Source organism: Tamandua tetradactyla, chromosome 23, assembly GCF_023851605.1.
Source record: "Tamandua tetradactyla isolate mTamTet1 chromosome 23, mTamTet1.pri, whole genome shotgun sequence".
NCBI classification, from domain to species: domain Eukaryota; kingdom Metazoa; phylum Chordata; class Mammalia; order Pilosa; family Myrmecophagidae; genus Tamandua; species Tamandua tetradactyla.
The window spans coordinates 9,830,502-9,846,885 of NC_135349.1; the positions used below are offsets into that span (position 1 = coordinate 9,830,502).

The 16,384-nt window shown below is 45.8% G+C and overlaps 1 protein-coding gene across 8 annotated transcripts in view; it reads left to right on the forward strand.

Annotated features, from left to right (window-relative positions):
• CUX1 (cut like homeobox 1) overlaps window positions 1-16,384 on the forward strand; it is a 361,508-nt gene that overhangs the window by 158,884 nt on the left and 186,240 nt on the right. For all 8 annotated transcript variants that reach the window (XM_077140853.1, XM_077140854.1, XM_077140859.1 and 5 more), the window contains one exon: window positions 10,482-10,529. In XM_077140853.1, coding sequence (XP_076996968.1) covers window positions 10,482-10,529 — 48 coding nt within the window. The remainder of the gene's footprint in view (window positions 1-10,481; window positions 10,530-16,384) is intronic.

Sequence of the window (16,384 nt, forward strand, 5' to 3'; positions counted from 1 at the left end):
CGGGTTCACATATACAGTATTTTTTTGTGGCTAGTCACTCCCTCTCCCATGTCAGAAATAAGAGAGGTTTGTGCTTTTTTGGCTGATTTGCTCATATACAAACTCTTCTTGTTTTAATCTGTTATTGAGTCAAGTGTGATTTGTGCCAACATGTCCAGGTACATGGTGTGAAACTGAGCACCTAGTCCCCTGTTAACTTCAAGCCCTCTGGTTTTGGAGCTGTGTCTGGTTATTGTCATCTATTTCCCTGGCTCATCTCTGGGCACCAGGCCTTGAAGGGACCAACTCTGTGGAATATGCAGGGGCTGCCTTTGGAAGGGACTTGGGAAGCTACATTTGTGGCACCCGAAAGAGCCAGCAGCACGGAGCCCTCGGCCTGCCTCTTGCTCCCCTAACACAGCCTCTGTTTCTCCCCTAGCCAGGTCTGCTTGTTAGACGTGCGAATGGTGACATGGCACGTGTGCCACACACTTTGGAATGGAGAGTTGGGTATACAAACCAATACCAAGAAAATTGTGTTTTGGACACACTTTTCTGAGCTGTGTAGATGAAAAAAAGTGAAAGTTTGACTGATCAGACATCTTTTGGACCTTGTGGTTTGACTGTGATCAGCAGAGTATGTAACTGGCCTTTCCTGGCGCCATCCACTTGGTCCTTCTGATCTCCAGGTCTCTGAGTGTCGAGACCTGCTAGATCGAATTGGATGCGACTAAGGAGGTGCTTCTTTGGACCCTCAAATTGATATTCTTTAGTTGAGTGCAGTGGGGTCCCTTTCTTAGCACCGTGGTAGTCTGCAGGTGGGGTGTAGAGTCGAGGAGGGCCAGTAAACCCGCAGGAAGTCTTCCTTTGCCCTGGAAAGCCTGTGTTTCTCCTCAAACTTGCTAGGTTGAGGTAATCCATTGGGAAGCCCCTCAGCCCCCTGAAACATAAAGTCTTGTTTAAATTCTCGAGTTGCCCACTGAGTTAAATATGTTTCTTGGACTTGCGTTTCCATCTGCATGATGTAGATAATTCCATTTAGAAATTAAGAAATTATGATCTGTATCTCAGATGGCCAGTGAGTAATTCTGCAGTATTTCCTAAAAAGGAAAATGCATGGAAAATTACAGACCACTTTGGGTCCCACGTCTGTGCGACCTGCTGGCTGCGTGTGGATCACCAGGTACGTTGTTCCGCCGTTGTGAGCTTAGGAGCCCTTGGTGCAGACACGAGTGACCAAGGACCGGGCTCTGTGTCCTCTTGTGCGCCTGAGGGAGGGTCCGAGGAAGCATTTGCCGTATGCTCTGTCACTACTAGGAAATTTTCCAATCGTTATTAGTAATTATTCCTCTGAGCAGCTCTGTGAAGCTTTGTGAGTATGTGCTGATTATTTAAGCTGAGACCAAGGTATATCTTTTCCAAATTGCTTAACTTTAGGTAAGCCAGTGGAACACAAATGATGAGTAAACTTAAGTATGGCATTCGGTGGGGAACCAAAGAACACTGACACCAGAGCTGGGAAGGGGAATGTTTCAGATTCGATTTTAAAGCTTCTGTCTAAAGGAAAAATGTAACACAAGGGATGTGCCAATCAGTTTCCTCCTGACACTTAATATACTTATGAAATGATTTCTCCTGGAGAAATGTGGATGGAGTGGAGCTGTACCTTAGAAGGTGCAGGATTGATTTTTTGTTCACAAACCTAAGTAGCCCCCGCCCCGTCGTGCTGCTCAAGTGAAGTCTTGAACTCTCCATTCCTGTGAATGGAGATGCTGTCATTGAGAGCTTGGGGAATGGGGTGGGCAGTGGGCTCAGTTGCTCTGTAAATCTTAAAAAGTCTTTCTGGTTTTTAAAATATCTCTTGATCCCGTCCTTCAAAGCAGGGTGGCTAAAAGTTGGGAGGCTTTAAGATGACCTGAAATAGATTGCACATTGGGTTTATCTGAAAAAGCGGGAGCCCCACTTCCTAGTTTGTTTCAGAGTCTCAGGGCAGAAAGGCCCCCTTTGGGGTACAAACCCCATCTGGCACACGAACCGTAAGGGTTTGCCCCGTGATGAGTCGGGGGAGGGCATCTGCGTGGCTCACTCCTTCATTCCTGAAGTGCCCACTGAGTGTCTCCCCTGGACCCAGCCCCGTGAATGGTTCCAGGAGCAGAGTTGAGGTGCATGTGGCCCCGAGAGTCCGCCCGCTCATTTTCACTGGATGTGAGCTCCGTGGTGGCAAGGCCTTCACCCCAATCCTTCATGGGATCTGGCACATAGGAAATGTGAAATTAAAATATGAGTATTATATGTGATTTCTGTCTTTGAGAAACTAAAAATCTATCAACATTTAGATATATTGACAAATTACAGCAATATTTTCAAAGATCTGAAATCTAGAGGTTTGGATGTGAGCAGTTATTTTGACAGTGACCTGGAAATCAGACCTAAGGACAGAGAAGTGGGCAACATTGTGCCCCTGGCTGCCAGGGGTCTGACAGGAAGGCCTCCTGGTGGGTGGGCTGCCCCAGCACGTGTGGCCCCTGGGGACATCCGGACTGGACGACGCAGCCTGGCCGAGGGAAGCAGCCCTGCCATGGGGGTCAGGCCTTGTGGGCTGCCCGGCGGGCCATGTGCGGAATGGTCCTCATGGACAGTCTTGAAACACTGAAAGTGAGTGGTTCTTGGCTCCCAACTAGAGACTTTGGAGCACCCATTTCTCAAATGTTTTGGTCTTAAAATTTATTGAAGATTCCTGAGAGCTTTGGTTTATGAGAGCTGTATCTGTCAACACTGACTCTGCTGGAGATCGCAACTGAACGCTTATAAAATCACGAGAAGACAAGCGCACCTGCCGTTAGTGTCAGAGTGATGGCATCATCACAAGTCCCGTAGCTTCTGGAAAACGCCGTCGGACGTTCGTGAGACAAACAGCAGGAGGAGTTTTGACCTCGTGGATTCCTCGCAGTGTCTGAAGGAGCCACGAGCCCCGGCTCCTGAGCTCTCAGGCACCGAGAACTGCTGGCGGAGCGGGCCTCAGCCTTATCTCTAAGCTTCCACCACACACAGTCGTTCTTCCCTGGAGCCATGCCCTCCCTGTGTGTATCCCCAAGCCGTCCTTTCCTGTCTTCCTTCTCCTTTGGCACCATCCTCGGCCTGTTCGCCTCAGGTCCGCTGTCAGCCAGTGTGGCAAACCTGCTGCTCTGTGTCATCAGACGTGTCTACTTAGAGAAAGAGCCCCACTCCCTCTTGCTCAGGACTCAGTGGGTCCCCCCTTTGCCTGGTTCTGTGGGGCCCCTCCCTAATGGGCTGCAGGGCGCCCTATGGCTGGGCCCCCCAGCCCCATTCACCCTCAGGCACCCTCTGCTCAGTGCCTGCCTGCCCACCTGAGCGCCTGATGCCCACCCGAGCGCCTGCTCCCCTCCGGCTCCACCAAGCCGACTCCTGCCCGTGGTGCGGTGTGGCGAGGAACATCGTCAGTATCAGAGATTTTAAAGAACAAGCTTTAAATGGAGCAAAGAAATTTAAATGGGAAGAAATTATAGCATGAGCGAGTTTACCCCTTTCAAGATAATTTTATTTAATAACCAAAAACTCACAAAGATGTGCATTTTATCCTGCTACAAAGGCAGCGTGGCAGGTTCCATATTGTGGTAATTACATGTTTGGGGTTTCATTCCTTCTTTAAACTAGATTTCTGTTATTTCAGAAAATCAACCATTGCGGAAAAAGGCTATTCATTTATTTCATTGCTGGGTGGCCCGTACACTGTGAAAATAGGTCAAGAACAGTAATCTAAATTGACTGTTGATAAATAATTAAAGCTAATGGAATTTTCTCAAATCTGTGAACTAAAATCTTTGAGAAATTGCCAGGAGATACTGTCTGCTGTTGTACAGAAAGATATTTTTTATTTAACACTTCAGTTTAAATGCCATTTAAAATTACCCTTTTCTGCCACAAAGACTGGAAAACTATGTCTTCATCTATAGAAGTAACCAAAAGTAGGGTCTCCATTGATAGCCTCATGATTCATCTTCTGATGATAAGATGGGAAGTGAAGGTTTCAGTATCCTGGAACAAAGAGACCCTTCACTTTCTACTGGACTCTACTTTGAATTGTGGTCTACATTCAGTGTATCACACACTCTATCGTGTCTTGTTTTTAAAGCTTTACCCCTGGTCTGAGCTCTTCTGTACACAATAAGGAGTATAGCTCTCAAAATGATGTTCAGGGAAATTCAGGAAATATCAAGAACAATTTTTCTTGTAAAGATAATTATGATTCTCTCATTGGTGCTGCCACCATCGCTACCTTATAAAAATACAGTTGACAGATAAATGTGGAAGTTCCTTCTAGAAAAGATGTTTATATTGCAGTTAAGAAAACTAGCCTTAGATAGGATATAGTTGGTGAGATTTTCTTTATTAATAAGGATGACTCAACCATCATCAAAATCCATTAGAATCAGGGTAAAGAATCCATGGCTGGATGCTTTTGACCAATGTGTCTTGAGTATTTTGGCTCTAATTTGCAGAAAAGGGGTTATCTCATTTCAGTTTAGTTAAATATCTTGTTGGAAAAAATCACCCTTTTACTATTGCTTTTGGAAAAGTTGTAGGTTGGTTAAATGACTACCTAATTTAGTATTGCATTTACTATGTTTTTATATATATAAATGGTGAGCTGAACTCCTGAAATTAAACTCATTTGTGTTTTTCCTTGAAATTACTCCATACAGAAATTTCTTGATTTTAAAGGAAATTATATCATTCAGATTGCTGTATCTAGCATCTGTATAACCTGGAATCTGGGTATTTCTATCCCCTTTGGAAATCTTTAGAACTTTTTATTTTGGAGTGGCCCGGGGGCTGTGGAGATGGAGTGGCTGTTTCTGTGGCCCTTAAACCCCTGCTCCTTCCTTGTTCTCTTAGACTTTGTTCCGCCGTGGCTGAGGGCTTCTTAGGAGGCGCCTCGTGCAACGCGAGTCAGGCAGGGAGACAGTGCTGGGAGCTGAGGGAGTCAGGAACCCCCAGAGCCCACCGTCCAGGGCAGGAGGGGGCATGGGGGCTGGCCGAGCACCTCCCACAGGGGTGGATAGAGCGGGGGACAGGAGAGCAGATGCGGGCCACAGGTTGGGGGGACGGGCTCTCAGGCCTGGGGTGCTTCTCACTTAGGGTCTGAAGACACTGGCCAGACCAGGGAGAGGACGCGTCAGCCCTTCTTCCTGTCCCAAGTGTGCCTCAGGGTCGGGAACTGCTCCTTAGATCTGGCCCTCAGGGAATTAACTCCTAGAGCCGTTGCCTGGCAGGACTGCACGGTAGGCATCCCCTTAAGCCTGGTGAGTAAATTTTTAATTTACTCACCAGCCAACTGCTCCGCTAATACCGTTACTCGCACCTTCCCCCCAGCTGTCAGTGTCCCCCCAGCTGTCAGCATCCCCCCAGCTGTAGAGCCCCCCAGCTGTCAGTGTCCCCCCAGCTGTCAGCATCCCCCCAGCTGTAGAGCCCCCCAGCTGTCAGTGTCCCCCCAGCTGTCAGCATCTCCCCAGCTATCAGCATCTTCCCAGCTGTAGCACCCACACACGCACACACCTGTAGCGTGCGGCGGCCCAGTCTTTGGTTTCAGCCGGGATGGTACCAGAGCCGCAGGCGGCATTGGGAGGCGTCTCCCTGTGGCCAGGAACCCATGGCAGTCTCTGGCAGCATTGCAGGCCAAGCGACCCTCCAGTTTCACTTATGGTGAGGGAAACTTTGGTTAACACGCTCTGAGCTTACAGTTTACGGGAAGGCGAGCTGGGCGGCTCTCTCCCCAGTCTCTTAGTTCTCTGCTTGTCCTGTTCTCTCTGATTGGTCAGCCAAAGTAGATAAAGACTTAGTGTACCTCAGTGAAACAGTTTCTAAACATGTATTTCATGTTTCAGAGCTACGGAAGATGAATCCCGATGTTTGTCCCATTCTCCAAGCTAAAAAATTGTCCACTTATAAACATTCTGTTTCATCGACCTATTACCCTTTCCAGGGAGACTATTTTGAAGTAAAAGTTGTATTTCATACATAAGTATTTTAGTACATATCACTAAAAGACAAGGACCCTTCTTAAACATGATTGTAATACCTAAAATATAGGCCACTGTAATTAAAAAAAAACCACAAAAACTTGGTACCTATTATTTATGAATTATAATATATGCACTCTTACCTGTTTTACCACCTTTAAAATCAAGTGAGTATTATAATCAATGACATTGCAATTTAATAAGCAGCCTTTTTTTCCGAGTGGTCATAAAGTAATACTGTATCTTACATTTGATGGTATCAAATTTAACCAATACTCTACATTGCGTAGTGACTTTCTTCAAATATCTACCTAAAGCATTTTCCTGTCAGGATTTTCTTGCTTTGTCCTGAGTATGGTGAGAGGGAAGCCAAGGGCCAGGAAACTCCTCGAGATGGCATTTCCAGTCCTCAGTGTGTAGCATGCAGCGTGCTTATACGTAAACACTTCCTGGGGTTGTACATTTGGGTCCATGTTGTATTTTTGTCTGGCCCCCATCCAGGATTAGGTGCATCCCAGCCCATCACCACATGGACGCAATGAAGCAGATGCGAGCTGAATGATCGTGGGGTGAGGTGGTCTGGAGATGGGGCGCCAGCTGGAGGGGAGTGGCCACTGGGCTTCTGCGGGCGACCGGGTCCAGCCCTCCCCCACCCACCCTGCCCGTTGTCCCCTCCTGGGCCACTGCAGTGGGGGGTGAGGTGCCCGGAGATGCAGCCAGGCAGCGCGTTGTAAATGGAGCCCGGGTTGTCCCACAGAAACAATGTTGAAGTTAGTGTGGACAGAAAGCGAAAGGGGCATTTGTCAAGTCTAGTGAAACTTCATAGGCTCCACGTGTGGAAAAGCCGAATTATGTAATATTTTTAAAACAGGCATCATTGGATGACCTTGAAGATGCATTTAGTTGCCCTTCCCATTGGGAGCGACATCCTGGGAGCCCTTTTTCTCCTGGACAGAAGTAGGCTTGGGGGGATGTCAGCTCAGCTCTGGGGTGCACGGCCGGCCGCCTGCCCACACACTGCAGGTGGGGAGGGATGGAAGGGAAGTCGCGGGGACATTAGAGGCTCAAGACCCCACAGAGGAGGGCAGTGATAGCTTGAAGCCCAGAACGGGCAGAAAACAAATGTGTGTTTTGTGCCTCAGAGGTACAGTCGGACACTGCACAGTGACTCGGAGTTTGTTTCTATTTTGCATTTAAATCAGAGTGGTTTTCCTCAGCAACTGTCATTACCTAGAAAGTTCCTTAATAGCGTTTTACTGACCAGTTTCCTGATCTAAAAAGTGAGTTATGAATCAGTGGTTTGGAGAATAATGAAAACCCTGTTGACACAGATGCATCTGTATATAAACATCCCTATTTGCCATGTACTCAAGGGAGAGAGGCTGAAATGCACTATCTTAGCTTTTGCTGACATCTAATATTAATAATCCCAAGGACATCCCTTTCTGTGTGTTCAGATATCACTTGCTTTTTGCTCAACAAATGGTCCAGAAGGAAAGAAAATAGAGAACAATGTTGAAAACCCTGTAACTGAGTAATTGTAACTAAATTATTAAGTTCCTAATTATTTGTTGTAACGTGGTTTTGATTGAAAGTGAGCTCCACTTTGTTGAGTTGTGATTGTGGAAAACTGTAGGTGGAAGGCTTGAAACCAGTGGCGGGAGAGCCAGCTGGTCTCGGCTGTCCTGATGGAAAGGGCGCTCGGCTTCAGCGGGACCGGAAGGCATGGCAGGTCCTTGCTGTGACTATGTGGGGTCCCTGGAGGCAGAACTGAGCACCGTAGATGGTCTCCTTAGTTCCGTACAAAACTAACATTAGGATGACGTTTGCAGGAGCGGAACTGGATATGGAATTTCTCATACTGCCGAGGATGAAATTGTAATGAGTGGCTGTTGACTGGTGATTTGCAGTGTGCAAGCATTGGTTTGCGACTGTGTACATGTGAATATGTAATGGCTTTTTTTCCCCCTGACTTTAAATAAATGTCCATCTTCAGTATCCCAGAGGTTAATTAGTAAGTCTGTTGTGAGACGTGAATATGCCCAAAGAAACGATCTGGTCAGCTGGGAGCTGCCAGAGATGAGTTTGCTTTATTTACGGTTGTTTTGGAGGCACAGCTCCTCTGCCTTCCTGGACTGCTGTAAGAGGATATGGAAGTAATTTGTCATCCCTTCACCCTCTGCGCGTGTGTTCTCATGAAGGCTGGTTGTGTGTCGGTTGCTGGGGTTAGGGTTGACCTGGGACTGTGCCTGGTCACAGGCACCATTTCAGCCCCTGGACACCTGGGCCTGGACCCCCGCCTCCTGAGCAGATCGTTGCCCTCCTCTCTGCAGGCACCCTCCGTGCTCTCCTGTGCCCCTCACTGATGTGGTCTCAAGCCCCTTGGCCTCACTAGCTGTCTCGTTCCAGGCACACACACACACCCTGCCTTCCCTCATCCCCTCTGGGTTTGGCCCCATTGAGAGGCCTTTGGAGTGGTGCTTAGATTCCCCTCCCCATCCCTTGTTGCTGCCCGTGGTGTCCCAGTGGCATCCCACCTGGCCCGGAGAGTGATGCCTTTGCAGAATCTCCCTGTGGCATGGCCTTGGAGAGAGTTGCAGGTTTAGATCCTAACTCTGCCTGCTGTGTCACCCTGGATGAATTCCCTTATGTTCCCAAGCCTCGGGCATCCTGAACTGTAACATGTGGGCATCACTCCCTCGTGTTGGCAGGGCCACTGAGGAGGGTAAACCTCAAGTCCCTCCTGCGGCACCTGGCAGGCAGTCTGGAAGGGGGTAGCTGTGCTCAGCTTGGCTGAGGGAACAAAATGCCATCAGTCAGTCACCAGGGGAGCAGGTGCCCAGGTGAGCTCACTGTCGGCTGCAAGGCCGGCTCACCTTGGGGGCCCTGCAGGCCAGGGGCCTGGGCTACTTAGAGACTTGCAGCGCCCAGAGTGGAGAGGCTGAGGGCCACACTCTCCTCCCCTCTGCCCTTCCTCTTCCCCTCCTCTTCCCCATGCATGAATTCTCTCTTCAGTCGCCTTCACATGATGCTTGAAAACCCCAGTGCCGGAGAACACCGCCTCCAGGAGCTCCCAGACCCCTTAGGGGAACTTCACATTTGCTAGAAAACTTTCCCTGCAATGAAAAGAATGACACTGCTCATCATAAGAAAAATAGTTTCCTGCATACCAGGAACTGTGCTCCCTGCTTTAATTTTGTCTCCTTCATCCCTTCTCCTACTCAGAAGTCATCGTTAACCCTTCAGCATTTACAGGTGGCACCTGAAGCTCAGGCACTGTGGCCCCTGCTGTGTTCCCACGGTGCTGGGCCCGAGTTCAGGAGCAGGGCTCTCCTACTCTGCCTTCTCTGTTCTGAGTCCTGAGACTGTCCCCCCTCCTCACTGCTCCACGCCTGGCCCGTGAGCTCTGGAGAGAATCCCGGCTTCCATTTCCCCAGGCTCCCATTTCCCCAGGGCATTCTCGTAGTTGACCCTCTCGGGGTCGAGGGGGCTGGGAGTGGAGGCTTTGGTCCACGCCCATTTGTGTCTGAAAATCCCCCTTTCTCCCCAACTCAGAGGCTCCTGGCTCCTTGCAGCTGCTCCTCGTCACTTAGTCTGAATTTATCTTCCCTCCTATGTCTCCTGTAACATTGGGTTTCCTTTTTTGAAAAAAACCCTGTGCTTTCTTCCTGAATTATGGTTTGATCAATACGTGTCTGTCTTTACCTGTGCTAGTGATTTTCATTGGGGGCTGTACATTAGAGTCAGCCTTGGAATTTTAAAATACATTTGATTTCTAGGCCTGTCCCAGCCACGATGACTCTGATCTGGCGCGTAGGTCATGCCGAGTAGATACCGTACATGCTTGTAAAGAAGTTACCTTATTCAAGTCTTTGCAGAGTGTCACATCTCGTGGGACATTTTTTTTTCAATTACTTAATTTTGGGATAGTAAAATACTGTTGAAGAGATCATGGGTGAATGCCTGTAGGATGTCTGAGTGTTGTGAAACGAGGACTGGCACCTGGGCTAAAAGTCCCAGTGCCTGTGTCATATACATGGGTTCGAAGTGGGCCGTATCTCCCGTTAACTGTGCACCCAAATCACAGCAAAACCATAGGACGGCGGCCCAAACCCATTCAGGTAGAAACAACAGTCATCATGTCACATTGCGTCCTGAGCAAATTCTCTGCCTACTTACATTGACATATCAGCTAAAACTTTAGTCCGTAGCATATACAAAATGTATAGCCAGGACGTCATAGAAATAAAATCTAGTTATGTTAAGCAAATTCATTCAAATCAATATGCAGCAGTCTGCACCCCTTATGCTGCAGGAATGAAGGGACACGAGTGGTGCCAGGATTGCCATAGGCTGGTATCCGGCCCTGAGTTGAAAGCTGTTTTTAGGAAGCCTTAACAAATTTTCCCCTTTTCTTTCCTTTTCAAATGGCTGTTTCCTGATCTGTCCCTCCTGCTCCAGGATTTGCGCAAGCAGGTAGCGCCACTGCTGAAGAGTTTCCAAGGAGAGGTAAGTGTCTATGTTTAATTTATAAGTATATATGTATGTAATATATAAATATATATGTTTTTGATTCACATTAAATAAAAGCCATCGATGGAAGGTTACAATGCAAAGGGAGCCTTTCCGAGTGCACCCATCCGGGGTCACGCAGTGTGGGTTTCCACTGGGCTCTCAGGGAAAGCCTCACATACCAGGAAGCCAGGTTGGGATCACGAGAAGGCGCGCTGGGTGCGGGGAAGCGGCTTGGTGTGGTTGGGTTCCCCGCAGTACGCTGAGCTTGCCCAGGCACAGCTTTAGGAGCCAGCAGTCCTCCTGGAGCTCACTCGGGGCCCTGCTGTGTTCCTCAAGCTTGTCTGGTACTGCCACCGCCGTGGGCTCAGGTGAGGAAGGGGTGGGGTGAGAGACCAAGGCTGGCAACAAGGGGAACAGGGAGGATCCATGGGGAGTCAATCTGAGTTCGTTTTTCCAGCAGGTCCTAGAGACGGGCCGAGCTACCTCCCAGGATGGCAGGTGGGCAGTAGGTCACCCGAGACTGACCCCCGCCACGACTACCTGCATGCAGGGGCAGTGCCCGCAAGGTGGACTGGGGCCTTGGGCCCACCCACAAGCGCCGTGTCAGTCCTTTGGGTAGAGATCCAGTGAATGGAGAAAAGCAGAAATGTTTTCGTTGTTGTTCCTCGCCTCTCTGGCCTCTCCCACTAGGGTAATGGAAGTGATAACAATACCAGACTGATGGGGAGATGTAGAGAAGTTTTCTAAAAGTCCTGTAAAGGACCTTGTTACAGCCTTAGGAATTCTATTTTCTTGCTCCTACCCAGTTCACAGGGAGCAGTGGGGAAGGGGTGGGGAAGGGGAGGGGAGAAGTCAGTTCAGTTTGGGGCAATGGGGGGGGTGGGGGGGCCTTCGGAGCACGCTGGTTTGGAAGCTGGACCCCCGTGGCCAGGGCTCGGGGCTTCTGCCTGGCAACCTCCTCAGCACCTAGGTGAGAGAAGCAGGTGAGGAGGCGAATGAGGGCAAATGGGAAGACGTGGTGGGGGCCAGAGAGCGGGTCCCAGAGGCTGCAGGAACCCTGTAAAGAGCAGGAGGCTGCGCGGGCTGTTGGTGATGGCGGAACCTTTGGGAAGCGTGACAGATGCTCACCTTTTTGTTTCCAGTGTCCTGCCCAGGGAAGGCCTGGTGGACTTAGCCTGGGAATGCATAGGTATCAATACTAGATTGTGGAGGTGCTTGAATAGTCTTTTCCTCAGAATTGTATCTCCAGACCCTCATTTTATGAGTAAAGCTGTGACCATACACCTACACATTGAATCTTATCTGTGCTTTCACCTGCAGCTTTGGGAGACCCATGGTTCGGTGTTTTTTTGTTTGTTTGTTTGCTTGTTTCTTTTCTTTTTTGAAAAATTTCAAATCTACATAAAAGTGGAAAGATGAGTACAGTGAACACCTGTGCACCCTTTATGGTGTTTTCCCCCAGTAACATTTGCCATATTTGCCCCCAGCCCACCCATCCTTTTGCTGACCTGTGGAAAGTAAGTTACAGGCCTTGGCCCTGTGTCCTCAAACACACACACATGCCTCTCCTCAAAACAAGCACAGTCCCCAGTATAACCACAAGTAGTGCTCCTGAGAAAATGAACAGTAATTCCATGACATCTCATTCCAGTTCAAAGCAGATTTCTCCAGTTACCCCTAAAATGTGTTTTCTAACTGTCCTTCCCCAAACGCGAGATCCAGTCGGGTTCCCACTTTGCATTCAGTTGTATCTCTCTGTATCTCTTTTAAGTAGGGCACTCTGTCTACCCCATCACCTTTGTGGGTTTGGTTTTGTTTTTTTAATGACATTGATATTTTTGAAGGATCTAAGCCAATTATCTTACAGTCCATCCCACATTTTGGATGGGATAGTAGGTTTGCTTCTGAATATATTAAAAATTTGAGTTGTCTAAAGACAAGTAGTCTTCCTTATTTGCCCGTTTTTTTTTAAGGCTATTAGAAAAGTAAATATTTTTATAACACCATTAATTAATATTTACCAAGCCTCTGCTAATTGCATTGTTTCTGTTAAATAATATATGGCCTTTTGTGGTATTATTGAGAATATCTTCACTACCCCAGAATTGGTAGAGGTTTCTTCCTCCCTTCTTTGAGACGCGACAGAGAGCAGACAGAACTAAACAGTAACAACAAGCAAAGTGTGCTTACGGTGAGGGACTCACGTAGGCCTTTAGGGTCCAGCAAGAACATTTCCTTTTGGAGTTTATATTATAGAAAGCAGCTCAACTCAGGTAGCCCTGACGCCCTCGAGTGTCTTCCCGTGGCTCCCAGTGTGAAGTCCAGACTCCAACCTTCAAGTGGTTCAAAGGCCCAGCATGATGGGGTCACTGACCACCCTTCTGGACCCCTCTCACCTTTTTATCACCTATCACTTGATATACCAGCTGACTCTGGAAAATTCCAGGCTTCTTCGCCTGCCTCGAAGCCTTCACACAAGCTGATCTGGTTCCAGAAACCCTCCTTCCCACCTCCACTTTACCTGGCTCACTTCAGTTCCAGTGTTACTTACTCAAGGAAGGTCCCCCTGACCCCCAAATTAGAGGTTGGGCTCCCCCCGCCGTGGCCTCCCATGGCACCCTGCACTAGTTGGATGGGGCTGCCTGCTCCTTGGTCCTTTTCCTCACTGGGGCATAAGTGTGCAGAGGCGACCACTGTGCCCTGTCTCGTTCAACACTGTGGACCCGGCAGCTGGCACCGATCCTGAAACTCAAAACCGGATTCTCAAAACTGTTTATTGAATAAATGATTTAACAGTGTGGTTCCCATGAACTTTTTAAAACATTTGCCTTCACTCTTTGTTTAGAATGTGTTGCTGTTAATAGGGACAAAATAGACCCCATGAGATACTTAACCATATTTGTTACCTTTGATTGAAAAGTTAGAAATATTGTAATCATAATAATTATTTATAATTATTATGGCAGAGTCATTAAGTTGAACTCACAGTGAAATTAGATGTCTTGAGTTAGTTATTGCTGTACCTAGTTCTCTGTCCTCCCTGAACCCAGCCAGCTGGTTGGGAGTAAGAGTAAGGGACTAGCCTAAAAGGCCAACCCAATTTTAAGCTTATTCTAGTAACAGTAATTTAAACAGTCCCTTCAGTGAAGTGACATACTCCCTGGGAATATTGTAAGTCCCCCCAGTTGTCTCCTTCCCTTGCTTCTCTCCCTAGGAGGGGTCCTAGACTGGGACGTCAGGGTGGTGAGGAGTTGGCTTAGGACTGCTTGGCAAGAGGAGAGTTGTGGCTTAGACCAAGTGTCCTTAGGGAGGAAAAGCCTCTTAAGAAATCATTCAGTGCTTGAATTGAAGAGGAGAAAATAAAGGACTGAAAAATTCATGAGCTAATCATCTAGCTTAAGAAATTATAAAAGTACAATGGAATAAGCTCAATGAAAATAGGAAGAAGGAAATACTAGATATAATAAATAATAATAAATATAAGAATAGAAATGAATGAAAAGGAAAACAAAGACCCAAGAGAAACAACCCAAAAGTTGTGTTTTTGGAAAGACTACTATTACAGTTGACAAACTGCTTTCCTAATCAAGAAAAAAATAATGATCAGAATGAAAATGGGGATAACACTGCTGCTACAACCCAGATTAAAAAGATGATAAGGGAACGTTATAAGCAACTTTATGTCAATGAATTTTAAAACTTAGACAAAATGGAGGAATTCCTAGACTATTGTAACTTACCAGTAATGGTTCAAGAATATAAAAACCTGAATACCCTTAAAACTGTTACAAAAATCTTCCTTCAAGGTCCAGACACTTTTATGGGAGAGTTCTGTCAGTCATTCCTGAAACAAATGCTTCCAGTCTTTTACAGACTCCTTCAGAAAATAGAAGAGGAGAACACTTCCTAACTCATTTTATGAGAATAATATAACTTGATTCCCAAACCAGATAAGGACAGTACACGAAAGGAAAATTAAAAGCCAATTTTATTTATGAATAGCTGTGCAGAAGTCCTTAAAAAGGTATCAGTAACCTTAATCCATCAAGCTTGGCATCTCCCAAGAATGCGATTTGGTTTAATGTTACAAAATCAATTTATGTGAATTTGTATCGTTAGCAGATTAAAGGAGAAAAAATAACATCTCAATAGTTATAGGAAAGTAATTTGATAAAATTCAACACGGATTTGTGATGAAAAACTACTAGCAACCTCGGAATATAGGGGGGCTGCTTTAACTGGTAAAAGATATTTATCAAAAGCCTACATCAATCATATCATACCCAGTGGTATTAAAAACATTCTCTTTAAATTCAGAAACAAGACAAGAAACTTACTCTTGTTACTTTTATTTAACATTGTACTGAAGTCTTAGCTAGCATAGAAGACAAGAAGTACTGTATTGTAACAGAAGAAATAAAACTTATTTTCATATGTATATCTACTAATTAATAAGGTTGCTGGTAAAAATCAGTATACCAAAATAATTATGTACCTCTATTTCAACAGGAAACTGAAAATTTAAGATTCAAAAATGATATCATTGGAAATAGCAATAAAAAATTAGAAGTATCTAGAAATAAATATAACAATATATAGGTACTCTCTCCAGAGAAGAGTTTAACCCTTGTATCAGAGGTTATTGAAGAAAGTTTAAATAGAGAGAGAATGTGTTCAAGGATAAAAATTCCAGCCATTATTAAAGTTGTAATTTTTCCCAAATTGATTATAGAATGAGTCATTATCGCTCCAATCAAAATTCCAATGGGATTTTTCATGGATCTTAAAAGCCAGACCCCAGAATTTACATGCAAGAGCAATTGATCCAAAATAGTGACGATACTATTAAATAAAAACAAGATGGAGGATTTGCCCTACCAGACTGTCAAAACTGCAGAGGTTGGCACAAAGGTATGAAACAGTGGAACGTGGTGAAAAAAACCAGCTGCCCCACATATGCATAGAAGCCAAATATGTTGCGAAGGGGGCATTGTAGATCAGTCAAGAAAGGGTGACTGTTCTATAAATGGTCCTCTGGTGATTTTTAATCTGTGTGGAATTAAATGAAATTTGATCCCTACCTCACACCATATGCAAACATAAATTTATATTGATTTAAGGCAAAACTTCAAACCTTTAAAAGAAAATATAGAATGTGATGGCTTCAGAGTATTTTAGGTATATTTTTAAACAGGAAGCTATAAAGGAAGAGATTGGTGCATTCAACTACAGTAAAATTTAAAAATAAGAGTTTTTTCCATGGAAGGTCACCCTAAAGCAAGTGAAACAATAAGCCTAGGACAGCTTTGTGTCCTGGTACTTTTGTGTGAATTAGAAAAAAGTCTCTTCCTCAAAATATTTTATGTCATCTGTTGGAGACTTATATGATAAAAGTTCCAACTCGCCTGAATGGCTATGACAGTGAAGAGGCAGATGCCGACCCTGTGAAAGGCTCCCCCTACAGTTGTGTCCTGAGCATCTGCAGGCATATGAGGAGTAGCCACAAGCTGGGAGAAGAAAGCTGCCTCATTCACAATTGACAAAGTATTAGTGTTCAGAAAAGATTTGTTTAATGTTTATGTATCAGTAAGAAAAAGACAAACATCCAACAGCAAAGTGGACAAAAGTCATAATCAGCATTCTCAGAAGAGAAAATCAAAATGGTCAGTAAATATGAAAAGATGCTAAACTTCGACAATAATTAGGGTAATACGAATTAGAATAATGTAAATGCAGATTTTTCATACTTAACAGCTTAGCCAAGATTGAAACGTCAAGATAGGAATCTAAATTGGTTTAATCTTTTTGAAAATCAATTTGACATTAGTTAACAAAGTTAAAGTAGCACA